The sequence below is a fragment of the Corylus avellana genome, chromosome ca5 (genome assembly GCF_901000735.1).
Source record: "Corylus avellana chromosome ca5, CavTom2PMs-1.0".
In the NCBI taxonomy this organism is placed as follows: domain Eukaryota; kingdom Viridiplantae; phylum Streptophyta; class Magnoliopsida; order Fagales; family Betulaceae; genus Corylus; species Corylus avellana.
Genome location: NC_081545.1, coordinates 22,851,388 through 22,872,002, shown reverse-complemented (window position 1 = coordinate 22,872,002; position 20,615 = coordinate 22,851,388). Strand labels below are relative to the sequence as shown.

Genomic DNA, 20,615 nt, shown 5'->3' with positions numbered 1-20,615 from the left:
AGTGTTACAATCAAACAAAGGAATATGAATAGCTAATCTATTTCACACTCTTCTATTCCTAGTGGTAGCTAACCCTTTTCCAATGTACTAGACAATCCGCAAAGCAAACGAGGTCTAAGTTTATATTGGAGTAGGAGCCCAAGTCCAATTACAACTCTCAGAAATCTCAATTCAACGAAGAACTAGCCCAAGTCTACATCAAACTATTAAGCCTATAAATAGGCCCCTACACAAGGTACAAATGAATTTGAATATTTCACTGATATTAATAATACTTGATTAGGCTAAATTATTGAGCTTTGTTCATCAAATTGCTCTTCTCCAATAAATTGATTTAAGCATAGGAGTTTCTCAGCATAGACGCCGGCAGACACTTTGACACTCTTATTTCTTTTGTAGCAATTTTGGAGTGCACAACGACATATTGCATATCTAGAAGGCCCCGAAGAACTCATAGTTCACATTGTGTCAAAAACTGTTCTAACACCGAGCAACAATCTTTTTCCCAAAAACTCAACAAATTCAAAGATTCACATGGAGGAACTAAGAGGGATAGAGTCCATGGAAGAGATAAACTAATTATTACCTCAATTTTCTTTTTCTTGCTTCCAGTTGTTGTGTAGCGAGAGATATGAGAGAACAAGAGAAAATTTCAAAGATAGAGAGAGAAAGAGACAAAATAGGTATTTTTTTTTTTTTGGAAAGAAAGAAGAAATTTTCTGAGAGTAATTTTCTCTATGGAACCCGCATCCGCATTATATACTATCGATCCTCTGCCCACTACTAACCCTCTGGTTTCTGAATATCTGCTCGATGTTTCGTGGTCCAAATTTTTCTCTCTTCCTCATACCCTTTCGGGCAAGGCAACAAGGAAATACCTAAAAAAGAAAAAATTCCATCTCCTTCACCTACCCATTTGGAGATGGCAAGAGAAAGTCCAAAAATTTTCTTCTCCTTCATCTACCCATACGGCCATTTGCAGAGAAAATATCCCCATGGCCTCACCCTTTTTTCTTTTTCTTTTTAATAATTTTTTTTAATGTTTTTAATAATTTTAGTTTAAAATTTTTTTATTTTTTTTTTAAATTTTTAATTAGTATAGAGGCATGATGACTTTTTAAGAGGGTTGACGTAAATTTTCGTAAATTTTTGGATAAAAGTTTGACGGAGATACCATTTCTATTTTTAATCAATTATTATTGACTATTAAGGTACCATTATGATACAAAACAAAGCCGAGAGAAACAAAATAAAGTTGTTAAACAAAATAGAGGAAAAAATTATTTAACCCTTTTATTTAAAATCGTACAAAATCTCAAAGCCAAACGACTCTAAAATTTAAACAGGCTCCAAAGTGACCCAACCACTAGGCAGGCAAAAAAAAAAAAAGTATGTGATTTTGAACAAGAAATGTTGATATGGGCCTGGGCTTTTGGGCTCATAAACCCATGTAAAACAAACATCAATTCTACTTTCAGTCTTTAAGTTGCTCTCTACATCTGACCTTTCTGGCCCAGAATGGTATGGTCCGTATAGATGAACATTGAACGCTGCCGATTAGTTTAGTTTCTTCGTGGGAATAAGCTCATGGCTTAAAAAGGGAAAAAAGAAAAGAAAAGAAATTTCTTACAAAACCCTCACAGAACCCTCGACACTCAACGGCTGAGAAAACCACTATTGTCTTGTCAACCCAGGTATCTCTCTCTGCATCATCCTTTTTTCTATTTAATCCTCACATTTATATCTCTCTGCATCGTCAACCCATCCTCTCTCTTCCCCCTTTCTCTCTGTTTCCATCTCTCATCCCTCTCTCTCTGTTTCTCTTATCTCTCTTTGTCTCCTTCAATTGACAGCGGTAGCAGCAGCTACCGTGAAATAGACAATGGCACAATTGTCTTAAGATTTTAAAAGAGAAATAAAGAAATGAGTAATTTGGTCACATGGTTGTCTTATTGATGTATTGATTTACTTGTTTATTTATCATACTAAAATGATTGATATTGTGGTTTACATCCCAGCTTGGGGTTCTTCGGCGCCCTCTATCTCTCCTGCTGCTCTCATTCTCTAAATCCGTTTCGCGAAGAAGAGGAGGAAGAAAAAAGACAACCATGGTGACCCAGTACGGCATCAAGTTGGGCGTACACCTCATGACCAACCAGTTCGGCAACATCGTTGCGGTAACTCTCTTTCTCTCTCTGAACCTACACATATACCTATTTCTGTGTCTGCATGTTCTAATATTTGTATCCAAATATTATGCAGAAAGTTTGTGAGAGTCTTCTTCGAAGAGGACCCCTCACCCTTCAACTCATAGTTCGGTTCACGGAGCTCACCCCACAACAGGTCAAGAGCTCCCTACTCATCTTGATCCAACACAACTGCGTTCAAGCTTTCTCTCTCGAGCAACAAGGTTATCTTGTCCACTAAATTCTATGCTTTGTTTTCAGTTTGATTGCCATCAAAATGTTGTAAAAAAGGAAAGAAAGTGATTGTACCGAAATTGGGGTTTAGGGTTTTTCATTGTTTCTATTTCGTATAATTTTGTCTTTTTGTTTTTGTTTTTCCTCTTCAGCCCCTACATTGTAGCTATTTTATGACGACTTTGCTGATTGGTTGCCATGGAAATGTAGGGAAAGGAAAGAAAGCAATTTTTTATTTTTTTTAAGTAATTGGCCCAAGGGGAAGGGGAAATGAGAGATTTGAACTAATGACCCTTGCTTCATGAGCCGTGGTTCCTAGCTAATTGAGTTTTATCTTGGGGTTAAAAAAAAAGTTAATAATATGGGAACTAGAGGTAGTTTCTTTTAATATCTATTCTGTACAAGTTTATATATTTGACTTAATTTTGTTGTTTGTTTGCGATGAAAATGTGGAAAGGTAATAAATAGAAGTTGAGAGTTGGGGTGTAGGGATTTCCTTTATTTGGGTTGCAAGTGAACCAAAAGTCTTGATAAAAATGAGTTTGGAAAAATTGCCCGAAGGACCTGAATATGATATAAGTTTGTGGCTGAAGGGCTTCGGGCGTTTGATTTGGGGTACCCATCTTTGCTGAGCTCTAAACCCATGAAGTGCTATAACCATAAGATGAGGGATAGCAAATTTTTGAAAATGGACGATAGCTTGATTGCCGTGGCAGTGTTGGCGTTCAATACCCTGCTTGTATCTTCTAGTGCGGTGATAGGTTTGGTCAGTCCATCTTCGGAGTTGGTGGATAGTGAAGAGGAGGTGATGTAGGACGATATTTACTTATATTTTTTGTAAAAACAAAAATAAGGAAAATATAAAAAATAATATTTAAGCAGCGCCGCTTTATCAGAATTTTATCCGTTTTCAAACAATGGAAGTACAAAAAGAAAGATTGTCACGATTTTCACTGATTGTCAATTTTTATATTAAGATTTTATTTTTATTTTATTAGGACTTTATTTCCTTAATAGGGTTAGATTTGTTTTAATTATTTTCCTTTTCTTATTAGGATTAGGTTTACTATTTTTACTAGGATTATATTTACTTTCCTACTAAGATTAGATTTGCTTTCTCTATTAGGATTAGATTTACTTTGTCTACTAGAAGTAGGTTTACTTTCTCTACAAGTATTTATCTTCTATAAATAGGCTAGCTTATTTTGTAAAAAAAAAAAACTCATTTTGAATTATTATCAAATCAGAGAATTATCTCTCAAATACTTTGCGGAGTTTTATTTTTCTTTTAGCCTGCGGGCTTGTTTTATCTTTTGGGTAGAAGACGAAGATGCTTCTCCTTGCAGAATCAAAGACGCTGTTCTTTGATTAGTTACCTTTGTCTTCCGCTACGTCAGTTGGTATGAGAGCAGGCTTTATCCTGATCATGGCCAATCAGCGCAATGGTGACAAACTTTTCCAACAACGCCGCTTGTAGGAGAGAGACTCTTTCGAGAGTCAAATTCATGGGGTATCTGAGCCGGCATTATCTGGATTCGATGGCCAACTTATACTACAACAACAACTTCTATAACGACGCCGTTCGTGAGAGAGATGTTGTTTCGAGATTCGACTACCAGCGATACATCAAGCGATCTGAGGCTCCTTTGAGAGTCGAATTCCAAGAGCTCTGGCAGACGACGCAAATGATGCAACAGAAGGTGCGCCAGTTGTGTGAGTCATTTGAACGTAGGTAGATGCATGCCCATTGGAATCATAGAGACACCCAGGAGTACCGGATGAATATCGAAATCCCTTCAGTCGATGGTTATCTTCACATTAAAGATTACCTTGACTGGATAATGGAGGTAGAAAGATTTTTTTAGTACATGTGTATTCCGGAAGAAAAGAAGGTGAAGTTGGTGGCTTATAAGCTCAGAGGTGGAGCATCTGCTTGGTGGGAATGGTTGAAGCTCTCTCGATCCAGGGAAGGAAAAAGACCTGTGACATCTTGGCCCAAGATGAAGCAGTTACTCAATGCCCGGTTTCTACCATCAGATGATTATGGGATCTGAAGGGAACCTGTCCAGTATCCTTATGTTGACCGATTTCGTGAGGATGACATAAGCCATTTTCGTCATGTCCATAATCATCTTCATAACTCTCCAAATACGCCCTTTGCCTATGAAGAGAATTTTAATTATGGTGAATAAGTTGTGGAAGATGTTAAGTTGGTTGAAGAAGTGGACTGCCGTTAGAGAAAACATATGTGCAGCCACCATCATTGATTCCAACAACTACATCAATGGAGGAACAGCTACCGCCTCCTCCACCACAAGTGCAACTTCCTCCACCACAGTTGCAACCTGCTCAGTGCAACCTCCTCTACCACAGATGCAACTCATCACAACCACCACAAAAATTGACGATCTTTTGGAAGTTAACGGTGAAGTTGAAGATGACGTCCATGAAGAAATCGTTGGGGGGATTTTTATAGAAAATGACGAAAAGGAGAAAACGTGTCTTGGTGAAATCTATGTAGATTTCTCCAAATATATTTCTGCGGAGGAGCTGCGCGTGCTATGTCCCGAAGAAAACTCGAGGACGAGTTTTTTTAAAGTCGGGTGTCTGATGTTGTATGATATTTACCTATATTTTTGGTAAAAACGAAAATAAGGAAAATATCAAAAATAATATTGGAGCAGTGCCGCTTGATCAGAATTTTATCCGTTCTCAAACAATGGAAGTACAAAAGAAAAGATTGTCACGATTCCCGCTGATTGTCAATTTTTATTTTATTAGGACTTTATTTCCTTAATAGGGTTAGATTTGCTTTAATTATTTTTCTTTTCTTATTAGGATTATGTTTACTATTGTTACTAGAATTATGTTAACTTTCCTATTAAGATTAGATTTACTTTCTCTATTAGGATTAGATTTACTTTGTCTACTAGAAGTAGGTTTACTTTCTCTACAAGTATTTATCTTCTATATATAGGCTAGCTTATTATGTAAAAAAAAAAAGTAAAAACTCATTTTGAATTATTCTCTCTCAAATACTCTTCAGAGTTTTATTTTTCTGTTAGCATGCAGGCTTGTTTTATCTTTTGAGTAGAAGACGAAGATGCTTCTTCTTGCAGAATTAAAGACACTGTTCTTTGATTAGTTACCTTAATCTTCCGCTACGTTAGGAGGGCTGTGGTTTTTGGGGTGGGGAAGACGAAGATTTACCTTACCCTTTGGGTGATTTCCCCCCTACCACCCGACTGGATTGTGATTTGATGGGGGGGATCCATGTGAGGGGATCGATGCCACCTTAGAGGTTACCCCTCGGAAGGTAAAGGGTTGAAGGGAGCTTCTGAATTTATAATGCCGCATCAACTATGCTGCTAAGGGAGCATCCTCTAGGTGGGGGAAAGTGCAAGACTCATGCTGTCTAGCGTTGAGTGCTTTGCGGGGGTTTCGGGCTTTTTTGTTTTGTGGGTTTTGGGCTTGAGGGCATGTCGAGTGAGTGGTTTTGTGGGTGGTCTTGCTGTCGCTTGGGTTTCTTGCTTGTTTGGAGCCTCTTGTGTACTTAGGGGTGCCATACACTTTTTAATAATTTACATTACTTATAAAAAAAAAAGTTTCTATTACAAACAGGTTTTTTGAGCTCCACATAATTGGAGTTTCATGAAATTCCAGTTTGGAAATGCTAGTAATTTGTGCCAATAATAATTCATTGGCTAAATATAATGGAAAAATTACAAGTACAAAAGTCTCTAAGCAACCAACAAGAGAGTAAAGTAAACTCATAAATAATGATCTGAAGAATTGTACTTGCAGATGGTTTAGAAGATGGGCCAAAAGCTAATACCCAGTACTTGGCGTTGTTTAATAACATACTTCATCGCATGAGGTTTTCCAAATTCTTGAAGATTGTTTCTAGTGAATTTGATGAAGTAAGTTCTTTTAGTTTTGGTTGGATGTTTTACTAAATTTTTGTAGCCTGGTTAAAATTATGTTATTGAATTTTTTTCATTGTTTGTCCAGTGTAAAGAACTTCTTGAGGGTTTGCTTCAGCATGGGAGGCTTACACTGAAGCAAATGGTAGAAAGAGAGAGAGAGAAATCAAGTAAAAAAGATGGTGAGTCCCTTGTGAATGTTTGAATTTATTTTATTTTATTTCGTATTGGGGGTATTGTTTTCTTTCTGCATTGTTTATCTTTATATTTTTTTGGTGCAAGTGAAATTGATGTTGAATCATATTTGTAATATTGAACGTTGTGGTTGCAGTAGGTGATTTAAAGACGGGTGATCTTTGGATGGAGATGGTGCCTAAAAAGCTTCAATAATTTTATACATCTAATCTTTTTCACTACTTTATGATGAATAACACTCCATGAGCTAGCAATAAGAATCTCTTTACACATCTGATCTTTAGACAGACAAGGGGTAAGGGTGCAAGGCATAATGAGAATTTAGCAAATGATATATCTTTGTTGTCAATGTGTAGATCGATTCACCTTGAAAAATCAATTTTGAATAGTTCTACATAGCTATCAGAGTAGTCTTAATCAGTTTTGGGGCTGCCATAAGGACTTTAAAACATATAATATATTTTAATTATTGAAATAGATTTGAGCTTATGACAAAAAGGTTTTTAGATAGATGTGATAGAATGGCAATTATGTAATGAAGATCGGTGGATCGCAGTCATAAAAAATTAGCACTGCGCCCTTCCCTTTGAGTAATTTCCTGGTATGTTTTTGTGGCTAATTTCCAAGATATTGATGTGGATGGTCGACTGCGGACATGTGTGGATAAGTATAGAAGTGTGGCGAACTGTCAAAATATACCAAGTCAGAATGCAAATAGAAATAAGATTTAGATGGAAAAGAAGAAAATAGAGAGCTTGTTGAGGATGTTGTGTTAGCAGAGTTTGCAGAGAAATATTTTTATATATAAGAGAAGAACTCAATGTTCAACAGGGAAAACCATCTTATAGGTCATACTTACCCTGATACCAATGCCCATAAACAATGAATGGATGGAATCCGTAGAAGACTTTCGATATTTGTTCCCATTTATGGGGTAATATGGTACTTTTTCTGTAGTAAAAGGACCAACTGCTTGTTCACCTGAACAAAATCCAGTTGGGCAGGGCAAGGCAGGTTGAGATGAGGCTGGAGTCTTTGCGGCTGGTTCTGAACGCTGGTTACATGCTAAAATCCCTAGGCTTTTTCAGTGTTGTTTATTTTCTGCATTCATGGAAAATGCAAACAAGAAAAAAAAATGTCGGCTTCGTTTGTTAAAATTCTCTTCTTCCGTCTTTTGTTGTTTGTTCTTAAAACAATAACATTAACAAACAACCCATGTAGCACCTCAGTCTCACGTTGGGAAGATGAATAGTACAGATAGAGTGGGTAGATTATAAAGGCGTTCATGGTGCAAGTCTCATATTAGTTCCTTATTAGGTGAGACTATGCTTTATAAGTGATTTTAGGGATCTTTAATTGCTTGACTAGTCATTTTTTAGTAATAACACTGGTGTGGCTAGTGATCTCATTGGCTTAGTTAAATGGTACCAGAACAATCCTAATAACGCCGCGTGGTACTAGAATACTGCATGATATGGTCTTGATAAGGACGTTTGAGATTTAGGGGGATATTATAATACCCTAATCGCACATTAGAAAGATGAATTGCCCACATAGAGTGTGTGAATTATGAAGGCATTTATGGGTGCTAAGTCTAACAACTTAATGATTCTATTCTAGGGAGCTTCAATTGGTTGACTAGTCCTTTTGGAGTGATAACGTAGATGTGGTTACAACGAAAGACATAAAATACTCAAAAATATTTTTACATTTATGTCGCATCAGAATACTTTTTCAAACCAAAAACAAAAAAATATTCCTCAAAAACATTAACAAACATACCCAAAAGCTTTCAAAAGCAGTCAATGTGGGAAGTGTAGGGGCATCAATCTCGAGGGCCAACTCATATTTTTGCGCCCAAATATGCTATTAAGATGATGTATTTCTGCTGCAAGTATGTTTGTTTGTTTTTTTTACTTGATTTATAATTCTTTTCAGGAAATTGTGAAGATATTGTACAAGAAAACCTTCTTAAACTTTTGGCTGCCCGTTATGTTGAACGCTGCCCAATCCATGAACCAGTTCTTGCTACACCAGTTAAAGATGAAACTACTGCCAAGAGGCGAGGTGCTAAGTCTTCTAAGGTAATTGTTGACTCCTGTCAAGTTTACATGCTGATGATTGTCTGTTGTATAGAATTAGGAATGACAGTGGACGACTTGTGTGTTTGCATGCGTATGTGCATATTCAATCTGTAGATTGTGCATGCTATTGCTCGTTAACCATGATAACCAATTTATATTTCAAATTACAGCTCTCTCAATAGTTGGGATGTGTTGCAGTTATTCTTAAGATTTGGTGATCGACGGTGATAGATAAAAAATTTTGATTCAACTTATTGCAAAAGAATTCAAAAAAGTCAAAAACTCTTAAGTGTAACTATGCATAATGCAGCTAGATAGATAATTTCAGCCACCACACATTACTGAATTCTTAACTATAGTAGAGTGGCAGAGTTCCATACCAAAGTTGTATCTGCAATAGAAAATTCATTAAATGCTAGGAGGTCATTTTGCTAATTAAATTCTGAGTAATAAGTTTATCTGTACAATTGATTTCAGAGGGAAAACATATTGGACCTACACAACATTGTAAACTTTTTTCATGCTGGTAGCAGTTCCATAGGTTTTGGATAATGTAATGATACATGGAAAAAGTTAAAAGTTGTCAAAGCTTGTTCCCCAAGGGATTTATTTAGTTTTGATAAATAAATCAATCTTAATAGAAAGCGTAGAGTGACAAAACCCAAGTATGCGATAAGTATACAAGAGAGACCCCCAATTGGACCTACACAACATTGTAAACTTTTTTCATGCTGGTAGCAGTTCCATAGGTTTTGGATAATGTAATGATACATGGAAAAAGTTAAAAGTTGTCAAAGCTTGTTCCCCAAGGGATTTATTTAGTTTTGATAAAAAAATCAATCTTAATAGAAAGCGCAGAGTAACAAAACCCAAGTATGCAATAAGTATACAAGAGAGACCCCCAATTAGGGAGAAAAAGAACACTAGTCCAGAAATTCAGTAAAAGTAGAGAAGCGAGAACTATTGTACGCTGGCATTCAAGCATAAAGAGGTCGGCTTTTAACTCTAACATTGACCTCATGAAATTCTATGGAAACCAATATGATAGCATGTGGGGAGGATGGTGTTCCATTGAGGTTGTAGATCAGGTTTTGACATGGTTTGGTTTGGGGTGGGGATCATCCACTGAAGGCAACTTTCTGGAATTGTTTTGACATTGCTTGCTATAAGGAGGCTTTGATCATATGCAGTTTTCTAATGAAAATCTTCATTAGAATATTTCTTACCAGACTAGTGCATGATTAGGGGTAGACATGGTCACTTCTTTCTTTGATCTCTTGTATTCTCTTAGGTCGAGACAAGGTGGCGGGGATAAAATCTTGTTAGATCCCTTTTGGAAGCGAACATTCGAGATCAGATCTTTCTATCATGTGCTTTGCACTCCAATTGGCTCCCCATTCCCCTATGGAATTTATTTTATAAATGTTTCATAAAAAATGCACCCAAGTGCATTGGAAAAGGAAAAAAAGGATTAAAAAAAGTAATAAAAACTAGAAATATGAAAACAGTCATAGGTAGCCCTCCATTGTTATAGGGTATTGAAGAAGAAAACGTTTTATTTCAGGGTTATTTTGAGTTACCTCTAGGTGATCATGTTGCACCATCATAGATTTTAGTATGTAATCTACATACTCATAATAAATAAATGGTGCGACTTATCAAAAACATAAAACGAAAATGAGAATAGAGCAATCTTGAGCATGTAAGAGGAATGAGGAGTCTGTCGACCATCTTCTTCTCAATTGTGAAGTTGCTTGTGCCCTATGGAATAGTTTTTTCAAATGCTTTGGGCTGTCTCGGGTTATGCCTATCCGAGTAATTGACTACTGGTAATGCTTGGAGTGCTATTGTACGGAAAATGATGTCTCCTTGCCTCTTGTGGTGTCTTTGGAGAGAGAAATTATAGAAATTGTGAGGACCGCAAAAGGACGTGGAAGAGTTGAAGTCTTTTTTTCTTTACTCTTTATTTTTGAACATTTGCATTTATTTCTCTTTTGGTTCTCAGTTATCATGATGTCTTTGTTCTTTTTTCTACTTCTAGCTAGGAAGGTGTTTTCTCTTATATACTACCTGGGGGCACTTCACGCTTTTTATGATATTTCAATTACTTATAAAAATAAAAAATGAGTATGTAATCTGTCATATGGATCCTTATACCACATTCTATTCTAAATAAATGCTGACAGAGAAATGAAGAATCTGAGACAATCGAACAACGTGTTCTAGGAGCAGCAGCTCCTATGGATGCTCAAAGATTTTCAATTATAACAAATACTGGATCTAATGTCAGCAGAGAAACAAGTGTTGGAGAAAAGGTATGAGGATTGTCATTTCAAGTTCCCAGGGTTACTCGTATGCTAATTGCTATCTTCTCATTTTATAGCGCAAATATGACGCTTTGGAGTTAGATAGAGAATCGGCAGTTGAAGAGGAGGAAGTAGTTCTTTTGCGTGCCAATTTTGAGGAATTTATGTGTCGTCTTAGGCATAAGGTCGGTACATTTTTCTTTCTTTTTCTCTCATCTGTGTAGTATTTTGCATCTTGTAAGTCCTCTTCTACTTGTTCTTTTATATCTTCAGATGGATGAAACTGTTCCTTTTCCTTTCTATCTTTGATTTTTCTTAATACTTAATGGGTTTCCATTTTTTTCCATTTACAATGATAAGCAGATATGTTTTTTTTTATGTGAGATGAAATATTTAAACTTCTTTTTATTGTATTTACATCAGCTTCCTGGATATCATTGAAATAGTGTGGTGTACATAATTCTGCCCATACATTCTATTCTAGGCTTGCATTGAGAATGTGAGAACACGCCTGGATGATGGAGCTTCAATTGTCTTAAGAGCAATGCTGGAGGCAGTGAGAAGTTTAGAGAAAAGAGTGAAAACAGAGAAGTCTGGTAAAACTGAACTTTTAGACAATTGCTTAATGAATTTGAATACCTATATTTATTTATCTTTTGTGTTTTTAACATTATATTTCGATTGTAATTGATACATACATATATATGTGTGTGTGACTTGTATTTGATCTTGAAGGCATCGTATAGCTTTTCTTCCAATCCTAAATGGGGAGTCACTTGTAGGAATGACATAATTGTGACCTCTACCCCGAAGAAAGATCTAATCACTGGTGTCAGATTGGGGTCTTCATGCATTTGAAGAATTTATAACTAGTAATTGGCAGGTCTAAATAAAGGAAGAACAGATGGGGATCTAGTATTTTAAGTTAAAGAATCAGTAGTACTAAATAATAAGAAGTTGCATGAAGGAAACCTTTTGCTGGGGTTGCTAAGTGATGCATGCCTAGACCTAAACTCACTTTGAACAACTTTAACATAGGTTGCTTTGTTCCGGTAGTACAAGTAGTTATGAAAGCCCAAGTATTTCATGGTTGAGATCTAGGATACAATTTAGGAGAGTGGATGTGGGAGCATGGGAATGGCATTTCTTAACCTCTCTATAGTCTTTCGTTTTGAAATAAAAAACTAATCAGTTACTGTAGTCAAATCACAGATTGGAGGAGGATTCAACACCCTCTTCAATAGATTGTATGTCGTAGTTCTATGTTTAATGAAGTGGCCTTTCAATTAGTATTTCATCGTTATAGTTTACCCTTAAACATCTGTGTTCTATCCAGCATTAGTTATGTGAACTATCCTATTGTGTGTTGTAGTTGATGCAATTTCTTTATTTCAAATTCAGCTCGCCTTTTCTTGATGTTGTGGCTTGTATTGAGCCAATTCAATGCTTTCTTTTTCTTCGGTGCTCATATGCATTCCTTGGTGTCTTTTTGAATGCATTTTCTAAAACGTGCTTTCTTTCCTTAGAAGTCATAACACAATACATGGCAGAGAAAACAAAAAATGAAAACAAGTGAAATGATTCACTAATCTTCCATTCTCTCCATGACATTTTCTCATGCTAACTAGGTAGCATATACTTTGTATTACATGTTGCAGTTCCCTTGTCACTGAATACCATTTTTGAAGAGGTAATGAACAGTGAAGAAGGGCGTGGTATGACCTTAGACCGTGTCAGAGCTTCCCTTGTCCAGTTGGGTTGTTCATCCTCTGCAAGAGGGACAGATGAGTCATATAGTATTGGTAGGTGTTGCGGTATTAATGAGTTCACATCTTTATCTTTGGTTGATTTTTGTATTATTTGGTTTCTATTGACGCATTCATATTTCTTCTACAGATTTGAAGAAAATTGTCGAATTAGCACAGAATGATGAGGTTTCTTGATAAGTGTTGTTTCAAAAGATATGAAAATCTACGTTTCAGTCACTAAAAGCTGTCTTACATTTTCTACACTGCAGGTGGAGTCAATTGTGTTGAAAAGATATGGAAGGAACGCTTATAAAATGTTCAGATTACTGTCAAAAACTGGTTGCCTCGTTGAGACCGAGAAGGTAATTGTGAATTTATATTGATAAATTTTCTTTGAGTTCTGCTACAAGTGGCCCAAAATTAAAAATCTTATGTTGGCACTTGGCTGTCATTCAACATAAATTCCTATGTTGACAATGTGCTATCTTAATGATGGACATGGTTACAATCTTTTCCCCTACATATTGTGATGTTGGATATGCATGTCATTCCTTTTTCCTAAGATTAGGTTGTTATTTATCTCAGTATGATTTTATTGTCTATCAATTTATAGGTTTCGCTTTTCATACTAGATGTCAGCTTACACATACCTTTAACCTATCAAAAAGTCATGTAATAAATCTGGTGTAGTTTTGTGTATCCTTCATTCTTCTTTCTCTGCGTTGCAGGATCTGGTCCTCATACAATCTATAGTATACATGTCTTTTGGCTACCCCTTTGACACCCAATTTTCCTGGTGTAGAATGGTCCTCACTTGAATGTGGAATGCAAGTTAATAGGTTAACAAGATACATATGATAAGAATTAGGTGCAGGATGGTGCTGGCGAATATTAACGACAATATAATTAGGAGAGGAAATAAGGAACACAAAGGCCATGAAATTTCTGTCTAGAGGTTGGTTGCTGCTTATAAGGGTGTTTCTACTTGCATCTCTTTTTTTTTTTTTTTGTAAGTAGTTTCTACCTACATCTTTGTGCCATAGGATTCTTGCGAAAGTTGAGCCATTCAAAATTTTTCACTTATTAAGCTTGAGTCATGTTGGAGATGACAAACTTCATCTAAAAAATGTGCAATAAAATGGAAAAACAATTTCTGGAGAAGAATGCACTTGAGGAAATAGTTTTCTGCATTCCCGATTCAAAATTTGCGATCGTAGCTTACAATTTTGATATTGTAGGAGATTGATGCCTACACTTTAAACTACACTTGATGCACATTTTGCTTTTTCACTCCATGTTGTCCAACGCTCCCACTGCATGAGATTAAGAGTGGGATAGCAGGAAACATACTGAGATTGATTTATTTTATTTGCTTAATATGATATGATCTCTGTTCCTTATGCGGTGCAATTTCTGTTTGCACTCTTTACTTGAAATGATTTTTCTTTTACAGTCATCTTTATTTTCTCCATGGCCTTTGTTGGAGCAATTGCTTCTCAGTGAAACTTGTGCAGATAAGTCAGATAGAATATTGTTGGTATGATATTCAGGCAAATCATTTTTTTTCTTTTTTTTTGTAGATTTCAGATACCACATTTGTTGAAAAGAAGGAAGCACCCAAGATGCTTTTTAAGCTGTGGAGTGATGGGTACTTGCATATGGAGGTAAACAGCTGTCATATTTTGCATTCGCACACACAAATTAATATAATATTAAAGCTCAGATATTTTGGAAATACTAAAACTACCTAGAAGGTCCTGAATGCTTTACTTTCTAAAGGCTTGACTGTTTTTTTCTTTTTAATTTTAATGCGAGTTGCTCTTATTGGGATTTTTTTGGTGAAGTCATCAGACTAACAAACTTGGATTGATTGCTACTAGGATTTCTCCAGCTGAATCTTCATGACATGCAAAAAAATCAAACAAAAAAAGTACAAGGTAATAAAAGGGTAATATAGGTATTTCAAGTAAAAAAATAGCACGTGCGGGTCACATGTGCAACTTTCCATGCATTTTAACACCAAAATCTAAAAAAGGGTATGAATTGCAAAAAAATTATAATTTGAAGGTGCTAAGTAACATTAATATTCATTTGGAGGTGTATTTGCCAAAGGAGTGTCAGTTTGGGAGGTGCAAGTACAATTTTTTTTTTTATTTTTTTTTATTTTTTAAATACGATCACATAGGTGCCTCTTACTAGGTATTTTGCAACAACTTATTGCCTCTTTTTCTTTTTGATGACCTCTTTCTCTCTATCTCTTGCGTGGGTACACTTTGCATGGTGTTTGGTTAAAGTAATCTAACATCCCACATTTTCTGGAATGTGATTGCCTCAGAATTTGGATTCTCTAGAATCTGGCCATTTTCATGTTTGGGAATGATTAGGAATATGGTAGGATTTTTCTGTAGGAATTATTTATAAAAATCCCTTTGTCCATCTCATTTGGTCGATCTTTCTCACCTTCCTCACAGTACCCAAAAGGTGTCTTCCATTATGCTCTTTGCTAGAAAAATGCTTGCCCATACGTCCTCTATAGGAAGCTTTTCTTGTAGGCCTTTTTGGCCTTATTGTACTGACTATATTTCATTAGAAGAAGGATAAAAGTCTTCAAAACTAGACGAAGCCTTGTAAGATCCAATCCTCAAAAAAATGCCACGAAAATAATTGGATATTAGACCATGTTTCATTGTAAAAATTCTTAAGGGTTTGTTTGGGATTGCGATTTTAATAAGTACGATTTAAAAAATTGCGTTTTTAAAATCTCTACTTTTTAAAATTGTAAATGCGTTTGATAAAACATGTTAAAAAATAATTTTTTATCAAATATTTGTTATGCGAAATCGTGATTTTGGTTTAAATTCACGCTTTTTAAAATAAGCACCCCCTAGTGTGCTTATAGAAATCGCAGATTTTTTTTCTTATTTTAAATGAAGTCCTTTTTAAATCGCAATGCCAAATGCCTTATGTTTTGCAATATCTTGTAAAAACACAAATTATTCTTGCGAAATCGTAATTCCAAACGCACCCTAAGATAAATATGACTTTCAGTTAATTAGGCCCCATGTAACCCCCCTTATAGACATTGAGAACGATTCCCGTTACATAGAAAGATACCACACAGAAACACTGGCACACATGCATTGCATTTTTCCTACTTATAATGATAATTTTCTTTAGCTAATTCCTTGTGAAAGGTTTGCCAGATATTGATTTTTTAATTAGTATTTACTTCAAGCTCTTTCAATATAGTCTTCCTTTTGCTCTTAATTAGTATAATGAAAATGTATGAGATATGGGCATTATTATCATTTAAAAGAAAGAAAACATTCATAAAGCCAAGGGAATGTAGATTCACAACTCTCTAGAAAGGAATCCACATACGTTTACATTTTAAATAAGCTTTAGTTATCAATCCAGATACCCAAGGAAATGTGGTTCCCTCCTAACCCCTTGTTTTGTTATTACATAACAAAGAACCCTAATTATTTTCTAACTAAAGCTTATTTAAAAAAAAGAAATTGGTAGCTTTATGAAAAGCTTAACACTGTAGTTCAATTATACTTACGGACAACGCACATAGATAAAACCCTAGTATATGTGTTTGTGGATGTAATATACGTTTAGAAAACAAATTATTGGTTATGAGTTTGTAGGTGTATTAGGCGGAACAAGGCCTCTATGAGAGCAGCTTTTGGACAAATTAAGAAATTAAAAAAAATCATTGTAGTAGATTGGTACTGCATGTGTAAGGAGAGGAGAATCCGTTGACCACCTCCTACTCCATTGTGAGATAGCTAGTGCCTTATGAAACTCTATTTTTGGGTTAGCATCGTCGTGTGAGAGTGTAACACTCTAGTTTCATTTTGGAAAGATGAGTAACTAACATAGAGTAGGTGGTTTATAAATAGACTCATGGGTAGTAGTCACACATTGTTTACTCATTAGGTGAAATTAGGCTTCATTAAGTGATAATAGGGAAGTTGCAAATTGCTAGTTATTTTGGGTTGATAGCGACAATGTTACTAACGCTTTCCTTGAGTTGTTACTCATGGTACCAGAGTCACCTTGTAATGGAATGTGGTATTGTCAGCATCTTATGACGTGATCCTTAACGAGGACGTCATGTAACACCCTAATCCCATATTTAAGTTGTCCATATGCAGTAGGTGGATTATAGAAAGTTTCCCACGTAGAATGTATGGTTTATAGAAAGACACTCATGTGTGCTAAGTACCACATTGGTTACTAGGTGAGACTGAGCATTGTAAGTAATTCTAGGAAACCTCCAAATTGACTAGTTCTTTTGAGGTGATAGCACAAATGTGTCTTAACGCTTTTTATTTTATTTTATTTTTGGGCCATTACAAATGATATCAAAGCTATGTTGTAATTCCATGTAGTATTGTTAGCACCTCATGATGTGGTCCTGTTAGGGTTTAAGGGAGAGTTTGTAACACGTCAATTCCATATTAGGAAGAGGAGTTGCCCACATAGAGTGAGTGGTTTATAGAAACACTTATGGGTGCTAAGTCTCACATTGCTTACTTGTTAGGTGAAACTGAACTTTATAAGTGATTCTCGAGAAGCTGCAAATTGATTTGTCTTTTTGAGGTAATAGCGCAGATGTGACAAACACTTTTCTTCGGGTCGTTACACGTCAGGGGTTTAAGAAAAAAAAAGGGGGGGGGGGGGAGTTTGTAACATCTCAGTTATTTATTGGGAAGATGAGTAGCCGACATCGAGTCTGGTTTATAAAGAGACATGTGTGGTAAGTCTTACATTGCTTACTTAATATGTGAAATTGGGCTTTATAAGTGATTTTAGTGAAACTTCAAATTGACTAGTCATTTTGGGGTGATAGCGTAGATGTGGCTAGCATTTTTCCTGGGTTATTACAGAGAGATCTCCTCGCTTGTTGAAGAGCACAGTTTGGTGATCCTCAAAGTGAAGCTATGTTGAAGATGATTTTGGATTCCACTTTGTATAATGTGGCGCATTTGGAAATAAATAAATTACCGGAGCTTTGAAGACTGTGAGAGAACGGTGCATAGCTAGAAGCCTTCTTTTTCTATACACTTTCTAGTGGATGTCTGCATATGATTGTTTTCATATTTCTAGTTTCCATGACTTTTTTGACCTCTTTTCTTTTTTTGGTTTAGTATTTCTCTTGTATACTTGTTTTGTACTTTGGTGTGCTCTTTGATTTTTAATGAATATAGTTTACTCGTCGCAAAAAAAGAAAAAAAAAAAAAAAAAAAAAGTTTGTCGTTCTTGTTTATGATAATGTTTAATTCTCCTTGCAGAAAATAACTGTTGCGGCAGCTAGACAATCACAATTCTTGTTGTGGAAAGTTAATAAACCCTCTCTACAGGAACATGTACTAGACGAGATGTTCCATGCTGCTTTAAACTTGAGTAAACGAGTGGCATATGAGCGTGAAAAGGAAAAAGAGGTCTGTTGAACATGATTGCTAATCCTCTTGGGTGCCTCTCTTTGAATTTCTATGTATGCTACCTTTGATTTTTCCTTGTCAAATTCTTTTTGGAAGTGGTAATTTTTTTTTTTTTTTTGAGGAATGGCTTATACTATTAGGTTCACAGCTACATGCATTTAGCGAGGAGTTCCTTATTGAGTTATACGGGTTTATGGCTATTTAACTACCTGATGGACCTATAATTGAATTGATTGATGTTCAATTTAAATGGGCCTATCATGAATTCTGCAATATGATTATTTTTTATAAGAAGATTTATCATTAATGGTAAGGGCTTTGGTCTTATGGTATTTCCATCAAGTCTAAGGCTCAAATCTCTTTAGGTGCAAATAATTTATTGCAGCCAGTGTGAAGGGAGTGCTTTACATGGGTCTGAGGTTTACCCAACAAAGATAAAAAAATGAAGTGGCCTGTTGGGAGGGATTCCTTGTCATAGGAAAAGAAAAAAAAGATTTATCATTAATGGTCATGTGGTGATTGGGGGATCTTAAGACACCTTACCATTCCTTGATACAAAATTTAGATTGTAAATAATTTTTTCCTTTTTTCTGTTGTCCTTTTTTTGCGGTGAGTTAGGTTATAATTTAAATGGCCATACACATGTTACTGTATAAATAGAGTTTGTGAAGGCTCCAGGCTAAAGATTTTCTCCTGAATAGCATCATTGTCTCTCTTTTGACATTGTTGCATTTGGATGTTAAAAATCACTTCATTGTGTCTTTGGATCTTCAAATTCCTCTGTAAAATGAAGTTGTTGAATCGAATGCACTATTTCACCTTGTTGCAACCAGTATTTGATATTTTTGCATGTACTAACAATTTGCTATGCAAAACCCTCTTCCAGCTTATAAACCTCCCAGCAGACAAACAAGTTATGTCACGAGAGGAAAGACATAAGCGACGAAGAAACGTGGCGTTCGTCCTGGAATCATCGCTGCGTGAGCTTGACGATGCTGTCATGCTTTTCCATGATTTTGAAGAACCATCACTGCTGAAAGCTTGATTTATGAATGCAAGTCCTATGGATGTATGACTGCTGACATTTCTTCAAGTAAAGGTTGTATAAGTTTTACATTTAAACCGTTCAATACTTGAATTAGTGTAGCAATATAAATATATATTTCTTATTTTACACTTGAATAAATAATATTCCATTTATGAAAGAAAAAAAAAATATTTATCTTTCGTCGAAAGAAAGCGTCACACTCGTAATTTTCACTTGTTTTCTTTCTTTTGTATTAAGTTTTATGTGCATTGTGGAATCTAAATTATTACAAACACCAAATCATTGTATGTCAAGAGTGAAGAATTGTCGATCTATTAAGTTTCACCAATTTTAGTGTACTAAATGCATTGATTTTTTATGATGAACCCTTTCAAGTCAAGATTACTTTGTGTATTCACGTCTGTTGGGTAAACTTGGGATTCATATAAAGCACCTCCTTAACACGGATTGGGTGGGTTGGGCCCAAATAATTGTTTGAACCCAAGAAGATTTGAACTTTAGACCTAATAGAATGTTACAAGAATAAGGTCCTTGCCACTTGAGCCAACCTCTTGAGGTTAAAAGCTTGATCTCATCTTTTTGTGCTATACCATATAGCTACATTCCCTTGCACTAAATGATTTGATAAATTACACTACATAAGTTTTGGGGGAATTATTTGCTGAGCTAACTCTTGGAAGATTGTCTTTTTTTTTTTTTTTTTTTTTTTTTTAATTCGAATTTATAAAGAATTTTGTTTTTTTATTGACTTTAGGGCGGATATTGACAAATTTTTATAGTTTGAAAGAGACATTGACATAATCAATAATTTGGAAAAATATTAACAATGAGATATTAGTTTATAGTAGGTTAAAGATGATGCATGTATTTTTCTAAATATATCACTTGCAATTTTATCATACTTGTGACTCTATCATCACAAGTTACTAGGTAAATAAAGATACAAAATAAAAACATATTTATTAGATAAGAAATTATGCAGGTCTTCTACCCCACGTGGCTGCCACTTTGGCAATGTACCAACCAATTTCATGAGAGACATGTTAGAGATGTGATACAGTCACAACTTAAACCTAATTCTGACCCAACTTTTAGATTAAATGTTTCTTTCTCTCTCTAGTTTAAGGCTCTCTCTCCTCCGCAGGCAATTTTTTAAAAAAAAAACTTAAGAAAAAAGTTGGACCAAAGTTAGGTTTTGTGCCTTTATCATTTTCTGACATGTTTTCATTTTTTTTTTTTTTTTTTTTTTTTTAAAAAAAAAAAAAAGGGGAGGGAGGAGGAGATAAGACGTGTCATCCCAAGAGACGGTTCAATCCTATTCCAAAAGCCCTAATTGGGCCATAATAAGTTGGAGCCAATCCAAAATTTAATTGGGCTCACTTCAAATACTAAGTTATCGCATAAATTCCATCAATACCCTCATCGGGTCCAACAATAA

The 20,615-nt window shown here is 35.4% G+C and overlaps 1 protein-coding gene across 2 annotated transcripts; it reads left to right on the top strand.

Moving 5' to 3' along the window:
- The first annotated feature begins 1,588 nt into the window (after window positions 1-1,588).
- On the top strand, window positions 1,589-19,324 carry LOC132180389 (uncharacterized). Of its 2 annotated transcripts, XM_059593190.1 has the most exons (15): window positions 1,589-1,694; window positions 2,019-2,177; window positions 2,263-2,410; window positions 6,225-6,340; window positions 6,432-6,525; window positions 8,477-8,622; window positions 10,809-10,937; window positions 11,006-11,113; window positions 11,413-11,524; window positions 12,587-12,730; window positions 12,825-12,862; window positions 12,946-13,038; window positions 14,257-14,340; window positions 17,980-18,129; window positions 19,016-19,324. In XM_059593190.1, exons 2-15 carry the CDS (start codon window positions 2,109-2,111, stop codon window positions 19,172-19,174), a joined length of 1,590 nt encoding a protein of 529 aa, XP_059449173.1. In that variant the 5' UTR covers window positions 1,589-1,694; window positions 2,019-2,108; the 3' UTR covers window positions 19,175-19,324. The 2 variants fall into 2 exon arrangements, with proteins under 2 accessions (XP_059449173.1, XP_059449174.1); XM_059593191.1 differs by lacking the exons at window positions 17,980-18,129; window positions 19,016-19,324 and adding an exon at window positions 14,557-14,639.
- The last annotated feature ends 1,291 nt before the right edge of the window (window positions 19,325-20,615 follow it).